A 16,027-nucleotide genomic window follows, 5' to 3' on the forward strand; every position below is an offset into this window, starting at 1 on the left:
TGCACAAAATAAATTGTTAAAATAATAATACACAATGCCAGTTGTTCGCCTGGTCGGCTGTTCAGGCCTGACATCTAAATATACTTATATATACACATGTATATATCTCTCGGCCAATCTCTATAATTAAGTGCCTTGGGTCCATTCTGATGCTTTGTTGTTGGCCATGGCCAGTCAAGTGGCTCTGTCCAGACGCCACTCCATCTCCATCGCTCCATCTTCATTTCCATCTCCATCTCTATCATAATAATAGGCACACATAATGAATTTCTCCAGATTGCGTGTGCCTATCACCGGTCGACCATGCAATCAACGTGGATTTCCAATGGTCATCCCAAAATTTCATCCGCCCCGTTGTCATCGCTCACTGGCCTCAATAATTGTGTCACGTGGCGCGTGAAAATACGGCCTTGTCATTCGGTCCATTGGATTCGTGATGACCGAGTGATCCGCCCACATAAGTAGAGGGTCCTTCAAGGATCTCTAACCTGCATATATGCATCTCATTGGGCTCAAATTAATTTCATATTTTAGTTAAGTTTGTCTGGGTATCGTTACTTGTCGATTCATTACTAAATAAAGACTGAAATGCTTTCCGCGATAAGCTTTCGTTTCAATTTGCTGATGAAAGCCTTAATTACATTAAAATTGATACACCAAACCGGACAGAGTAATGCTATTTTAACTAGACAACCAACTGCCCACACATTTGGCCCACTCTATTCGCCATAAATAACCGCACCGGGCCAAATTAAATTTATGCTACTTTACTGCGGGGGCGTGTCGACACGCCCACATAGTTGCACATGCCACATGCAAACCGGCGAAAATAATCAGTGCAAATGTCGTCGTGGGATGTTGCAAGGATATACAAAAGGTGGATTGGGTTTGTCTAGCTTGCAGTGGCTAAATATATTTTACTACTATTTTGCACGTAGAATGGGGAATTTCAGCACATTTTACGGCTGCCAACGAGCTCTGTTGATTATTACATTTTGAATGCAGAGCAAACCAAATTCCCATGGTCAGCTTAGTTAAATAAATCGCAATTAAAAGCAGAGCGTCTGTTCTGGGCGTTTTCCATTTGCCCCGGACGTGGACAGCAAGTGGCAGAAGCCGAAGGGGTTTAAACGATTTTTTATCCAACGCTAGAATCTGGCCCGCTGCGACCCACATCATGGCAATCTAGATGCTGTTTTGGCCTCATTTGCATTGTTTTCAATCTACGAATTTCCCACCATAAACAATTTGCTGCAACAAATTTATGTATACGACTTGGCTAATGTTCGGGTCTATAATTGAGCGTAAATTGGCCGACGTATAATAAAGTTGTTTTATGCATAAAAGTTAAATACTTGTATAACTCAAACTGCGGCGTTCATAAATAAAACTCACACTTTCGTTGGCGCAAAAACCCACGGAAGCAAAGTAAAAGCGCCATTAATCAGTAAAAAGTTGGTCCCAGGTAAAAATCCCCGCTTTTCATATATGTATGTAGGCAAAAGGCAGGGTCACAAATGAGGCGAATGAATCAAAAAACGAGAGAGTTACGCAACGTGGTATAGCCAAAGTCGAAAATACCCTTGCACCCCTGTTTAGATTTAGGGATTTCAAGATTAGGCAAATTTGTCGCTGAAGAGATGTTCACTAGAGTGAACCTGCTTATTAATTAAATTTTCAAAATATTTGTATATATCTAGGATAGTCAGTGCTTAAGCATTTAAACATTTAAGATAACAGCTATATTTATGGTTATCCAACTCAGCTTGTGTTTGCTAGCCAAACAAAGTTGAATAGATCAAATATGGAAAATCAACACTGCGTATGAGTGATAAATTTCCGATGCAAGCTGTTAGTACTGAAAACCCGCCGTCGTAGGCTCAGTAAAAGTTGGGAATTATGTTTAATCAGGGACTCACAACTTTGTGCTAAGGGTTGGAGTCAACTTATCGGACCAATTTGTAATACCCCCAAAAGAAGGGTATAAGGGCCAGGCGCAGTGAAAAGTTTGCCAACATTTCTCACCATTAAAGGACTCTAACTCCTGGCTCGTAAATGCCATGGGCGACCAGGCCGGTTTGTCGGAAGCGATAACAAAGCCGCTGACACTTGACAAACTTGCGCGAGTGTCAAAAAAAAATCTCCGCGAAATGGTCGCCAGATGAGGCAAAGGGGAAGGTTCCGTAGGAAAAAGAAAAAAGAAAAGAAATGCAAAAGATGCCATCACCTGGCGGCTTTCACAAAGTGAAGCATTTGGCCCACCTGCTGACCCTGACACCAAACGCCAGATAAGCGGTGTCTGCCACAGTTTCAGTCCTGGCTGGCCAAACATCCATCTTGATGTGACTTAATTTGGCGCCATTGTGGATAGCATTTAGCTGCTGGGCGGGCATTTGTCATCCGCCGGCTGTTGTGTTTTTTAATTAATTTTTTAACATTTCTACATTTTGTTCCCACTGTTTCGATGGCCATTTCACAGTTGATTTTTCAATAATTTCCACCCCCTCTTCGATTTGCAGGGGCAATGTGCGCGCCCTTTGGATGGGCGTTTTGTGGGCGTTAACATCTGGCACGGGCGTGGCCGTGGCCTTGCTCCAAGGTTCCGCCGGTCCGCTGATCGGGGTCGCCATATCCGCCTCCCTGCTGCCGCCCGTCGTCAATTGCGTAAGTACCCCACAGGGCTGAAAAATTATCCTGAATTAAATCAAATATCTAAAGGACCGAAAATAAATCATCTTAGCGGCCCAAAAATGGGATTTATTAAAAGAAATTTATTAGAACAAAGTAAGCTAGAGAACTGGATCCTTAAAACCAATTTTTTTATAATGTTTACCTAGTAAATATAGTTTAATTTAAGCAAGCATGTTCTTTAAATACTTCACTTAATAACTAAAATGTTACTAAAGCTTTAAAGATACATTAAATTTAAACTTGAATAAGTAGTGATTCACTTTGAACTTAACTAAGCCAATTAACACACTATTTTGGTAATTTGTGTAACAATGAGTGTAGAAAGCTAAAGCTTGTTTGCCTAATTACGAAATTGATTCTGCCGACAAACGTGAAAGTCCTTAACCACACCATAGCATCTCTTCATCAAAATATTAATTATATAAAGTGTACATTTGGATTTACCTTAATTGATAATCCGTTACCTCCAGCAAAGAAAACAGTACGAGTGTTCATCATTTGTGAGTATACTCATACTCATATTTACTCATAATGCCACACATACTCGTATGGCGACGCAGAAGCCCATTTAATAAGTGATTTTCCTTGGCCTTGAAAGCGGCTTCTCCATGGCAATTTTCCTCCCATTAGCATGCTATTAACAAAAGCTTCGATTCTGGCAACGATTGCGCAGTGGATGTTTCATCATGAGTGAGCAGGTGCCGGAAATGACTTTGCCAGGAATATTTATGGCCATGCAGAGGCCCAAAAGCATTCCTCAAAATGCGAATAGAACGGGCTTCTACAATTCCAATCGAATATCCAATATATATACACACTTCGGTCAGTCGCATGGAAAATTGCGCAATTCCCATTTATATTATGCTCCGTTTATATTTTGATTCCACTCGAATTTTCTACCATCGATGATCGTCGCTTCAGGCCAAATTGATATATACATATATATTATATCCTTGAACAGCCGCAAACATCGTCGAAAGTTCCAAGTGGCCAGAGTACCCGGATTCGATGTAACGCACTTAAAGACCCAAATGCAAAACGTGGCTAGAAGTTTTTGGGCTTGGCTAATATTTTTGGGGGCCCTTCGAGTGAGTTTCACCATAAATTAGGCCCAAATACAATTTGCTGATTAATCTGAAGTGCATTGCCCAAAAACTTTCGCCCATAAATCTGTCCTGCAGGCAGGGCAATCGCAGTCTGGCTATGAAGAAGGTTCTCAGCTGTTTTGCCACTTGGTGTGGCGCAACCGCAACGAGTGCATAAATTTCGACCCAATTTTCAAGTGCAAATTGCGAATCCGAATCTGAAGCTGTAGCTGAAACTGAATCCCCAAGCTGCTGGCGGATGTTGCGTAAAATTATAAAGCAAGTGCGAGGCCGGAGTTGTCGACTCCACCCAAAAGGGAAGTGCATGCAAAAACTAGGAAAAAGCACAGGAACCGGCAGGCCAAGTGCCACACAAACTGGCAGACAAACAGCCCGGCTGGATGACATTTATCAATGGTGACAGTGGGACAAAGGCGCCGCCGGGAGGCGTGTTCCACAACCATGACAAAATGATGCAAAGGGCGAATTATGGACAGCGGGTAGGGGGCATCCCCGGCCAACTTTAACCGGCCAAAACAATGGCGCTGAAATCGCTTAATCATGCCGGCCGAGCTGCGGTCGAGCATGTGTGCAAGTGTCGCTCCAACTTCGCGTCCTTATCCTGCGAAAAGTATACGATACCATATAGCATACCATACATATGAGCTGCATAAATCAGTGGCACGCACTGAGGCCGAAGGAGCAACCTTTGTTGTCCATGTTTTCTCAGCTCCTTTGCCTTTATTTTACTCCAGCAGCGTGGAGCGTGTTACAATTAATTGCCAGCTGTCTGGCCCTAAGGCAGTGTCGCGGCCAACAGAGCGTATGAGTAATTTCCACTGCCCGCCAACCGCTCGCATTTCACATGCCGAGGTGCCTCGCACATTCCAGCTGCGAAAGTAAACTGCAGCACAGCGGCGCAATAATTGCAACTCTTAATTTTGGCTTATTAAATTGCCAGCGAGCTTATTTATGTGGCATGCACATGAACTCCACAATGCCATAAAGCGGTCTGCAACGCCTTTACTTTGAAATCCGAGCACGCAATAATTTACCCAGAAACGGTCGTAAATTCGAATAATAGCGAAAATAGAAAGTAAGTCGGGCAAAGAAAAGTCATGAGCTCGCACACAAATGGAAAAACAAACACACTTCACAGATTTGTGGATTCCACAGCAGAGGTTGGGTTATTAGCAGCACAATGATATAAATTTCAAGATAAGAAATGATCTCTTTAAAAATTGGCTCAGTTAGTTGTTTTATCTCTTATAATTTTTAAATATAAAAGTTTAACTTCTTTTTTACAGCATAATTTTAGACACCTTTAAAAAAAATATGAACATAAAATGCTATCTCTTTAGTACACACATGTAATAAGCTTTAAAAGCATAGCGATAAAGACAGCAGTTCCTAAGTTTATAGGTTTATTTTCTTAAGATATTATAATGATGAGCTGACCGCAATAGTACGTGGGTTTATATAGAAAAGGCACGCACTTCCGGACTTGCTGAGCAATGTGCTGAGTCATTATAATTTATAATAGCAGAGAGAAGGATACAGAGCGAAATCGCAAAAAAAATATACCGAAGAGCGAATGGCAGAAGGAGGAGAACGAACTGAAAATGCGACAATGGAGTTCTATCTACGAGTGGGCGGTGGTCGGTGGGTGGTGGGTGGTGGTGGGTGTTCTTGGGGCGATTGTGTGGCGCCCATGCCCACACACATGCTGCAAAGTTATAGCATTTCAAGGCCGGCTGCCACTGTTTGGTATGCCAACGGGAACGCCATCTAACCGGAACTGGGCACGCGGCGACCTTATGACCTCGAACCGAAACACACACACGTGACCATGGGAATGAAACTTCAAAGTCACAGCTTCCCACCCATACACTTTTTTTTGCAGGGTCTCTTCTGGTCACTGGCCTGCATTTGGCTCATCTATCCGGAGAAGCGGATTCCGCACTTGAAGAACGAGGCGATGAACTCGACTAGCGCATACCCCTTCCTCTACACCAACTATCTGCCCACCGAGTTCCTGATCAACGGCATCGTGTCCGCCTGCCTGACCATCGTGAATGTCATTTGCATATTTATCACGGCCATAATCGTATTGAAAATTAAAGAGGTCTCGGCGCCATATACCGCCAGTCCGGACTTAAAGCGGTGAGTAGACAATTCTGTCGCATATTTTCAACACTCTGCAGGCGTATTTTAGTCGATGACGACATGTAGTCGATGTTCGTCTGGGAAAACTCTAGGGTGGACCTTGCTGAGGCTGTAGTAAATATTTTTAATGAAGTCCTGCAGGTTATTGGTACTAAAATGTTATCATCATTAATTGGTATTATGAGATATTGAAGAGAAAAATAATTCAATAGGAAAATGGAAAACTATCAAATGATAGGTAACTTTTAATATTCGATTTAAAACTAAAATCCATTGATTTGCATCAGATATTCTTAGATTTTTTTACAAGAAATGATCAATATCCATTTAAATGTACTTAAATTGTATTGTATTTGTATTGTATTGCCCGAAATTCTGGACTCTAAATTAAAAATGCACAACTTCAGCGCGAAAACAAGGTCCACCCTAGAAAACATAATATGTATGAATAGCAGCAAATTAAAAATGTGCACAGCGAGATGCGCTGGAGTGTGTTTAATGATGGCGGAGCAAGTGCTTTTGAGCTTATCATTTCCGTAATGTGCGCTTGGTCAGTTGGCCATTAGTAAGTGTAATTAATAACGACAACAGAGACAGAGACAAAATCACAATAGCCAACAAAATGGGTTGTCCATTGCTGTTCGGCGAGAATTCCCAGTTAATACCCATTTAAAATGCACATCTATTAGCATGCGAATTATATATTACGTCAACATTGCCATTGACTTAATCTACGTTGGGTTAATAAATCAGATCTTGTCTGCATTGTGTATTAAGTCCATCTTAGATTTCTCCATTCAAACAATGAGTAAACACACATATGACCAACTAGTTTTGGGGTAAATTAACCCACATAGCTCAACACTTGCCATCCTGCACAAATCTTTAAAGGAGCTGAGTGATGTGGGGAATTTGGAAAATGGTTTGATTCACTAGGATTCGAAAGTTGTGATGTTGGGAAAAGCATTTCCCTCTTGACTTTGTATGCCTCTTAGACCCTCTGATTTGTAGCCAATGCTTTTGGACTTGCTCTTCTTCCGAGAATCCCAAGAAATGTCTGTCTGCTCAAGTGTTTCGCTCAAAAAATGATATATTGCATAATTAACTGACTGATTTCGCGTTCTTATTCCGCCCGCGCCAAGTGACCAAGTGGCAATCCAAATGAAAACAAATGCCCCTCATCCTCAGTTGGAATGACAAATGGGGATCTAAGCTCCAAGTCTGCGACTCAGTCCGCTCCAGACATGTGTCTTTAATTTCCCCAAAAGGGGCGCATTAAATTGCTTTAAGCGAGGACTACTCGTAGGCTTTCGTCAACAACACAGCCTACAAGCATACATACATATGCGTGTACTTATACACACACACACACACACACTCGGCCCGCATAAACGGAATGGCCCGCGAAAGTGTGCTACAATTTTATTTCGCTGCCGCCGTTTGCGGCATCCTTTTTATTATTATAGTGCACATACATATGTATGAATGTCCTGTGACTGTTTCAACGTTTATTTAAGCACGCTCACGCTCGTTTGCCCATTTGTTTGACTTGTTTGTGTAGCTTTTAGAAATTGTGTGTATTTTGTGCATACCCTTCGCCAAGGATACCAGCATTTTGATCTGAATCCTGCACTACAGCCAGTCGAATATTGACCATTTGCTCTGTTCACAAAAAAACAAAGCCACTCGAATCGGATTTCTATATAAGCTGGCCACTAGAAGGAACGGCTATACCCAGCAATCCGATCCCATTTATTGGGCTCACTCGCTGCCACTCTTAGCCGAGAGTCCTGGTTCTGGAAATGGGGAAAAGCATGGCCAGGGTACAGGACCAAAAACAAAAGCAGAGAGGAGAAAAGGAGAGAAGGGGACTCCCATGGTCGGGCTCTTTCCGCAGGCTGTTGCATTACGCATAAAGTGCATGATTTCATATTTATTTGTTGTTACTCGTCGTATACTAGGGACCCATCCAGTTTGCTCGACTCTAGCGAATTGGTTTTGTTTTCATTGCTGCGGTTTTTCTTTTGACAGCGGTTTATGGTTGCGAATTTCTTGTCTCCGCCAATTCAAAATGATTTTTATGGGTTTTCTGTCCGACGAGAGAGCAACTCCTATGCCAACATAAATGGGGACAGTTTCTGCCGGGAGCCCGAAGGTTATTTCCTATAATAGAAAAAGTTTTCCGACGGGCTCGGAGTAAAATTGAACTAAAAGTTTTCCAAAAAAAAAGAATCGTGCATTGCCAATCATTCGAAATATAATTTTACAGCTCTTTTACAGTGCAATTTTAGTGGCGAAATTGGGAAATTACTATACTTAATTAAATGAGTCATATTTTACAGGCAGCTTAATATGAAAACATAGGTAATATGATCTTAGAAACTTAGGATTCATATCGTAATTTTGTATTTAAAATCCATTTTGTAAGACTTCTAAGAATTTCTAAATTTTTACACCAATATATCAATACTTAAGTACCATTAATATTATTTGAACACATCATTAGGAGATATATAATTATTTAAACAAAAAGTATAAACATTCAAATATGAATGGAAAGGTTAACATATGTTGAATCATATTCCAAACAACGAAAATACATCGATTTTACAATAAATTTCCCCCTTTTCTTGCAGATTTTGGGAAACAGATCTTCGCACCGTTCGCAAAACGAATCGCTCAACAATGCGGCATCCTCGGAGCCGCAGCTCGATGGCCGGAGGTCCTGGAGGACATGGAGGGATGGGAACCGTCAGGGGCATGGACAAGTTCAGCGGGTGAGTTCGCGGGGCACAGGCACACATTCACATGCATGAAGATGGGGAGAAAAGAGCTCTTTGGGGACCAGCCGACCCTGAACCAATTCTCATATTTCGCATATCCTTTACAATTCCGTTTTTGTTGAATAATTGAGCCCGGCCGTGTGTGCAAACTCATACTCATTCTGATACTCATTCCTATACTCAAACTCATACTCATACTCAACTTCATGAAAACACGTCCTGGGGGCAAGTCAATTTACTCCCAACATTTGTCTGCGCAAAATGCTTGAACGCAATCTGAAAAGGTAAATAATGAAGGTATTTATGTCGTCAGAGTGCGAATGTTGCGCCCACGCCGCCTAGAGTCCATAAATAAATATGTGCAGCACATTCTGTGAAATATTTATCGCATAATTGAAATCATTGCCGAGTATTTATGGCCGTCTTAGGCAAACGCAAATGCGAAAAAAAATAAAGAAACAAATGGCTATAAAATATGGAAGAAAAAATGCAACTCAAAGTTGGAAGCCACCCAAGTGGCTGAATATTCTGCAAAAATCTGCTACAAATTCCCAATAAAATTTGTATGCTTTTTCAACTTTTAAATGCAACGTATACTACTGAATTAATTAAAAGCAACCGAATCGATATGTATATATGTATATCTATACAGGCAGCTCTTATTTCGATTGACCTTAGGGCGGATTGAAAACGCGCATTCTCTGTAAATGACTCCAAAATAAATAAGTTAATGCCTGAAAATGCTTTGCATAAAAGTTGCACATTCTGTTGGACATTATAACAATGCAAATGCATGCAACAAATTAACACACGGCTGTAAGCTTTTTAATTTAGCACAAAATGCCAGCACCATTTGTTTACACGAAACTAACAAAAAGCCATAAATGTTTTGCTGCACGCCGGGCGGATCCATTTCCACTCCGACGCGTCATTCAAAGTTCGTGGCATTGTTGCACAAAAATTAACACTTGTTTGCCACGCCCCTCTCCCATTCTGCCCACCCACAGTGGCGCCCTCTATCACGGCCTGGACGAGCGGGATGCCCAGATGGACAATGCGCTGGAAAGGGCTCTGGCCCAGGCGGAGAACGATGCCACGTTCAGGAAGGTCAAGCGGATGAGCTACTCCAGCAATGCGGCTGGCGAGGTGAGGAATGTTCTATCCAGGTGTCAGTCGTTCGCTGATTACCAAATTAGTTTGTAGCTAATCTATAAGTACTTTATAAATATACCTTTTCAGTTAATATATATTATATATTTTATATATTATATATTTTTATTTTCTTTAAAATAATAATTTATTATTTGTGGGCCCAGTTTGAAATTTATTGGTTTACTTAAAACTAAAGCTGTTTAGGAGTATAGGGTAGCATTTCCATGTCATGGTTGTTATCATCCTTGAGCGATTGTCGTCCAGTGCTTAGCCCGAGTTCTGGCTCCTCCTGTTGTTCCTGCGTCGGTTGCTCCTCCTCCTCCTGATCTTTCTGGGGCGGCGCACCTTCCGCTTGAAGGTCCTCTTCACGCGCTTCTTGCCACCGGATGAGGCGGTGGTCGTGTCGGTGCCTGAAGCGGCTGCGGTGGTGGTTTCTCCATCGGCACTGGCCGCTGTGGTTGCCTCTGCGGCAGCTGTGGTGGCCTCCGGAGCCGCCGTGGTTGTGACACAATCGGCTTCAGCTGCATTCGCGGCATCCGTGCAATCGACGCAGGCCGTATCGGTGGGATCATCGGCACAGGAGACGGCTAGACCGACTGGCAGATGGGCCAGGAAGATGGTCACCAGGAGGGAGCCAACGATCAGTAGTGATTTCCTCATGTTGCTGATGGTTGCTGCAGATGGCGAATGATAATCTTTCCCTGCCAGATCCAATGCTTTTATAGCAACCACGCCACCGATTGATTCCAATTCGCAAGTGTGCACAAGTGTGCTTTCCGCTTCCAGCCAGTTTTCGCAGTCTATCAGTATTTGATTACTCATTGTGCCTAAGATTGGGCCTAACATTTGGTTAATGGAAAATATTTGACAAGTTTTATTCATCAATGGGTGGATGGGCTTATGCCGTTGTGATATAATAGCCATATATTTACACAGTTGCTACAACACTCTGTTTGCCAGGCATCCATCGATTTTTGAAATTTAAATGTCAAGCACATCTGTTTATCTGTGTGTTTATCAGCTGCCGAAACAAAGGGTCCCCCTTAAAGAATTTATTTAAATAAACTAGTTCTCAATCGATTCAAGTTTGGCCAAGTTTCGGGGCCAGGAATATCTCTTCAAATTGCATTTCGCATTGCCCCAAGGAAGGGAAGGCCAACCAGCATTTAAGCTTAATTGCCGGCAATTATTTGGCGGATGGGCAGAGAGCAGACGTTGGCCAACTGACCTCAATCATTAGTTGATAAGCCCTGCGAGGCGGACAAGAAAATGCACGGCGACCGGGAGAAAAAGTGCCGGCCAAACGATGCGACAATAAACCAAGTTGGGTAGATCATAAATCAAGGCAGCCCAGGATGCGAAAGCAAAAGAAGGGGTCACTTGGGGCAGTTGCAAGAAAAAAAACGGGGCAGCAGAGCAACAACTGAGTAGTTGAAAATCATGTAAGATTTATGGTTAAGCCAGATGAACCTGTTGCAAGACGAAAATAAACTCCTTTCGGTTTTTATGCACTAGATGAAAGTAGATCCACTGGGGAAAGTCTGTCATTTTGTAGCATAAAAACCGAAGCTTGGTGCATGCAACTCTGCGTTGCAGAGACCTTGTCATTGGGTTTTGGTTCAGTGTGGTGCTTTTTTCAGCAGGAAAATCCTGCTTAACCAAGATCTGCATGTCGCATCACCTTGATGTATTCGCTAATGACACTTTATCTGACTTTCACTCGCCCGGATCCATAATCATGGAACTTGGGTAGGAGAAACTTTCTTAATTTCCTGTTTAAGAGGCAGACGAGCGCCTCAATTAAAACTCGCTGGCAAGCAGCATTCAAAAGCCATCCAAGCGTCGATTGCCACAAATCAACTTCTACATTAATTCGTTTCCAGGCGGCGAAAAAAAGTGGATGGTGGATGGTGGGTGGTCTTGGGCCAAGAAACTCGAGTGGCTGGCAAACTGACATGCTCCAAATATTTCGAGAGACAGCCACCAAATAGCCGAGTGGCATGCAAAACAAACTTGCAAAGCCTACGACCATCGCCACCACCACCACGCCCTCTGGCGGCAGCTTGTAATCAGTTTAAAGTGAGTCCTGGCCACTAAAACTCAATTAACCCCATTTGAATGGAGCACGAGGCAATTGAAAAAACACAGAAAACATGAAATGAAAACGAAAACGAAGCGAAGAGCGAGCAAATCAAGGCAAAAGATTAAAAACGGAAATGGTCGGCCATTGAGATAGGGTGGATGGTAGATGGTTGGTTGGCTGGATGGATGGATGGGTGAATGGCTGGGTGGCTGGATGGGTGGGTGGCTCAGATGGTTGCCAAAGGTTGGCAGCATTTTTCACTTAAAACCGCATTGATACTCAATTACCAGGTCGGCGGCAGTCGACTCCCCCGCAAGTTGGACAAAACAAACGGCGGACGTGGAGCTCAGGAAAACGGAAGCACTTTGCAACGGAAATGAAACATCAATTAAAGTCGCACACCGAGCAGCGAATCCTTCGAAGGCGAAGTGTGGCAGGCTGCAAAACTGTTGGCATCACGTCAACCAGTCAGCCAGTTTGCCTTCTCTTCGTCCTTTCGTCCTTGGTTGCAACGAGGCACTTGGAAGCCGCTCCAGAGCGAACACTTGTTCGGTTGCCACCGGGCCTAAGGGCAAATTTCGTTAGTTTTTATTGCTTAATTGTAATTTCGCATATGGGAAAACGGAAAGTTTAATTGGTTCCGCTGAAGTATCAGTCCTGAAGTCTCACAGGCGATTTATTAGGTAGAGTTGGCAGTTGGGAAACAAGGCCAGAATGGCAATCTAATTGGGTAGAGCGGAAATAAGCAGCTATTTTTCTTTCAAAGTGTTGCGCTATAAGAGCATTAATATAAACATGATTTGGATCATTTAAAATCAGAAACACATGAAAATGAGAAAAGCAAAGCATTTAGTTAATGAATTCTTCTTGATTTTTTCAGTTAACCGAGCGACTGGCGAAGATAGCCGGCCTAAACCGCTTGAAGACAGAAGGTGATCCAGGACAAACGGGATCGGGCAGTCTGTCTGGCAGTCGAATGAACTCCATACCGAACTCCCAGCTAAATGTGGATCTGAAGGCACTGGACAAGCTGGTCAGCACTCTTCTGGATCAGCACACTTCGGGTGCCAAGGGAGCCACTTCCTTTAAGCCAGAAACGGGCACACGCACTCCGCCGTTGCAGCGAATGGCCTCCAAGAAGCTGAACCGTTGGCGCCCACTCTCCCGATCCGCCCACAGCTACAAGCGCCACGAGAGCAGTGATCTCATCGGCGGTAGCTTCACCCAGCTCATGGAGCGTGTTGATCCGCCGGCGACTTCGGCACAGCATCCACCCAACATGCCCACGATCATGGAGAGCAGTGCCGGCAGTCCAGTTAGCCCCACTCCGAACAATGCCCAGCAGCAGGCGGGTCATCCGCCCATGTGGAATGCATCCTTGGACGCCACGCCAGGTGCGGTGAGAAATGTCCTGCACGGAGCAGCTAGCGGAGCCAGAAATGAGGCCGAGGATCAGCTCAATTTGACGCAAAACTATGTGGACTGAGGTTTCTCTTTATTATTATTGCATAAACAATATTTTTCAAAGTATTGTTTTCAAAAATTATTTTTATTTGAAGGTGTTATTGATATAAATAAAAGTAGTTGTGCTATAAATTATATGATTAAATGGGGGTAAAATGATAGATTTCCCTGAAATTTTATATTATTATTATACTTTGCATGTAACAAGCCCAAATATTTAATTTAAAGTAAGTGCTTTGGGTTTCGAATTCTATACCAACATATTTTTTCATGCTATTCAAACATTTAATGACCTACATACTTTCTGAAAAGTATCATTTGAGTAAATATATAATATCAACATATTGTATGCAAATATTTGTGCTTCTCTCACAATTATCCGCTCATATTGGTATGAGTTTAAAATCTTAAGAGTATCTTAAGCTCACCTGTCGTTCCATAACGCCCGACAACTGCTCCCGGTCGGCATGGCGATAGTATCCTGTAAGATTGGCTCCCAGTCGCATGGTCACCTCGTATCGTGTTTTTCCACTGCGTGCCGCATTCCGATTGCCTTTGGGGGTGGAATAGCTCTGGCCAGGAGGTGAGATGGAGCGGCCGAAATTGTCAAAGTCGCAGGCCTGGTGGCATTCGATGGAGCTGGAGTTGCTGGTGCAGCCTGAAAGGATGGAAAACATTTGGTAATTGCTTCCATAAAAGGTCGAGTCTAAGACATGGATGTGGATATGGACCGACACCTGTGGCAACATTAACCTCCATAGTGAGTGGATGGAGGTGCTTTTGCATTTGCCACAAGAAGAATCCTTTAAATCTCCTTGGGGCATGGAGCTGAATAAAGGACATAACATCATGCAGCAAAAATATGAGAGGCATGTGCCAGGTATTCGTTTGGATAATCTCTCCGTTCTTAACCATCCCATCAAGCTGCTCTTATTCATTTTTGCTTTAGCCGAAAAAGGTATGGAGTCTCTAAATCGATTAAATTGGAATTTTTCAGTAGACATCCGCTTTTGGTGAACATTTCTCGGTACACATTTTTCTGAAACTAGTTGCTTTAACATTTTTCGTCAGCTCTTTGAAGTGTTTATTCCATGAACATTTATTTAAGACCCAGCCGATAAAATATTAAATGCTTACCAACTGATACACACATTCAAAGATTTCACTGTACTGTGAAAGGCTTTGTAGAAATTTTTTGCGAAATGCCAAAAGACCGAAGCAAAAAAAAAGAAAAAGGAACATCTCGCAATCCTCTTGCAGAATTCAGGACCTGTTCTCCTCTTACCATTTCTCATTACCATTGCACCATTGCAGGCACTTTGCGATTCAATGAACTGCACAACTTAAAGCTTAAACATTGTTGCCGCTGGCTGGTGACATGTTCGCAGTTGTTCATGTCCTGGGTTTTCCACCGCGGAAAGCGGCAGCCGTATGGAAATTGGCACGGAGCCCGGGCAGTGACAACCTGAGGTTTTCCACCGTGTTGCCGTTGCTCCCTTTTAATGCTCTCCATTGCAGTTGTTATGCATTTTTATTGTTTTCCCACGCACTTGCCGATTAAATGGGGCGCGAGAATTTTCCAGATGGGTGGGAAAAGCGAGTTGGGGGTGGAGTAAGGCCACCCGCCCGTCGCCTTTCCCTTCAATTTGTCTGCACAGTGTCTGCGCGGGTACCTCAGCTGGCAATGAGTGCATTTTTAATGCTAATTATTTCCTTAATTACATTTTCACTTTAACAGCAGCGCCCCTTTGTTCCGCTTTTCCATACAATTTTTCCAGCTTTTTATGTTTCCCTCTCCGCTCAGCCCCTTCCCTTCCTTTTTTTTAGGGTGTCCTGGCGCCTATTAGCCTGCATGTAACCCAGACTGAACCCGACTGTGTGTGGGGATATATCTCGGAAATAACATTTATTATAGCACTTACCCTGCGTAGTCTCGTTTATTTCGGGTATTTCGCATCTGGTCCCCTTGAAGCCCTTCGGACAATGGCAAGTTATGGCGGCGTCGCCGATGTGCCTGCAATTGATGATATGGCAGTGGACAAAATGGTTACTCAAAGGTTAAACAGCATCAAGTCATATGAGGAAGCATAGTCCAAGTATAGTATAGTTCGATTTCAACCAATTAACGATACAATTATCCCATATTCCTAGGCATATGTGTTCTACTTACTTGCAAGTGCCGCCGTTCTGGCAAACGTTGGTATGCAGGTCCTGGCACAAGGGTCCATGACCACAGTCACTGCCGCTGAAGCCGGGAAAACAGGAGCAGCCATACGAGCTGCAAAGAAGGAGCGAACGAATGGAGGATGTGAGCACGTTCCGAGTTCTGTTTGCAATCTGGAAGGGATGGATGTGGATGGACGCGGCGTTGGTCGAGTTGTTTGTCAGGAACTGCAAACTTGGCACCCGCCGGTCAAAGTGGACAAGTTATCACAGCGCCGGTCGCAGGATTCGCATTTATCTGGACCCGAGATTGCGGCTGACTCATAAAACTTTTATTGGACCCACTTGATGGGGAAGTTTTTTTTTCTTTTTTTTTAAGTACGTGCCTAAGCTGAATTTGTAGTTATTTGGAATTCCTTCACGTTGGTGAGGACACGACC

At 43.2% G+C, this 16,027-nt stretch overlaps 3 protein-coding genes across 4 annotated transcripts in view; 1 reads left to right on the forward strand and 2 right to left on the reverse strand.

Annotated features, from left to right (window-relative positions):
- The window catches only part of LOC6731735, a 32,751-nt gene extending 19,241 nt beyond the window's left edge, over positions 1–13,510 (forward strand). The window contains exons 9-13 of the mRNA XM_039291059.2: positions 2,520–2,664; positions 5,680–5,939; positions 8,579–8,719; positions 9,733–9,871; positions 12,841–13,510. Coding sequence (XP_039146993.1) covers positions 2,520–2,664; positions 5,680–5,939; positions 8,579–8,719; positions 9,733–9,871; positions 12,841–13,446 — 1,291 coding nt within the window. The 3' untranslated portion in view covers positions 13,447–13,510. The remainder of the gene's footprint in view (positions 1–2,519; positions 2,665–5,679; positions 5,940–8,578; positions 8,720–9,732; positions 9,872–12,840) is intronic.
- Positions 1–16,027, reverse strand: part of LOC6731732 — a 104,130-nt gene that overhangs the window by 48,884 nt on the left and 39,219 nt on the right. For both annotated transcript variants that reach the window (XM_039291056.2, XM_039291057.2), the window contains exons 4-6: positions 15,595–15,702; positions 15,347–15,438; positions 13,853–14,082 (exon numbers count right to left, since the gene is read on the reverse strand). In XM_039291056.2, the coding sequence (XP_039146990.1) occupies positions 13,853–14,082; positions 15,347–15,438; positions 15,595–15,702 (430 nt within the window). The remainder of the gene's footprint in view (positions 1–13,852; positions 14,083–15,346; positions 15,439–15,594; positions 15,703–16,027) is intronic.
- LOC27206511 lies at positions 10,034–12,407 on the reverse strand. Its single transcript, XM_016178537.3, has one exon. The coding sequence runs from the start codon at positions 10,799–10,801 to the stop codon at positions 10,145–10,147; it is 657 nt and encodes a 218-aa protein (XP_016024406.2). The 5' UTR covers positions 10,802–12,407; the 3' UTR covers positions 10,034–10,144.

This window comes from Drosophila simulans, chromosome 2L (genome assembly GCF_016746395.2).
Source record: "Drosophila simulans strain w501 chromosome 2L, Prin_Dsim_3.1, whole genome shotgun sequence".
Taxonomy (NCBI): domain Eukaryota; kingdom Metazoa; phylum Arthropoda; class Insecta; order Diptera; family Drosophilidae; genus Drosophila; species Drosophila simulans.

Bases quoted from the DNA above. Each gene is read 5' to 3' on its own strand.
- LOC27206511 (XM_016178537.3), bottom strand. From the start codon at position 10,801: ATGGCTATTATATCACAACGGCATAAGCCCATCCACCCATTGATGAAT.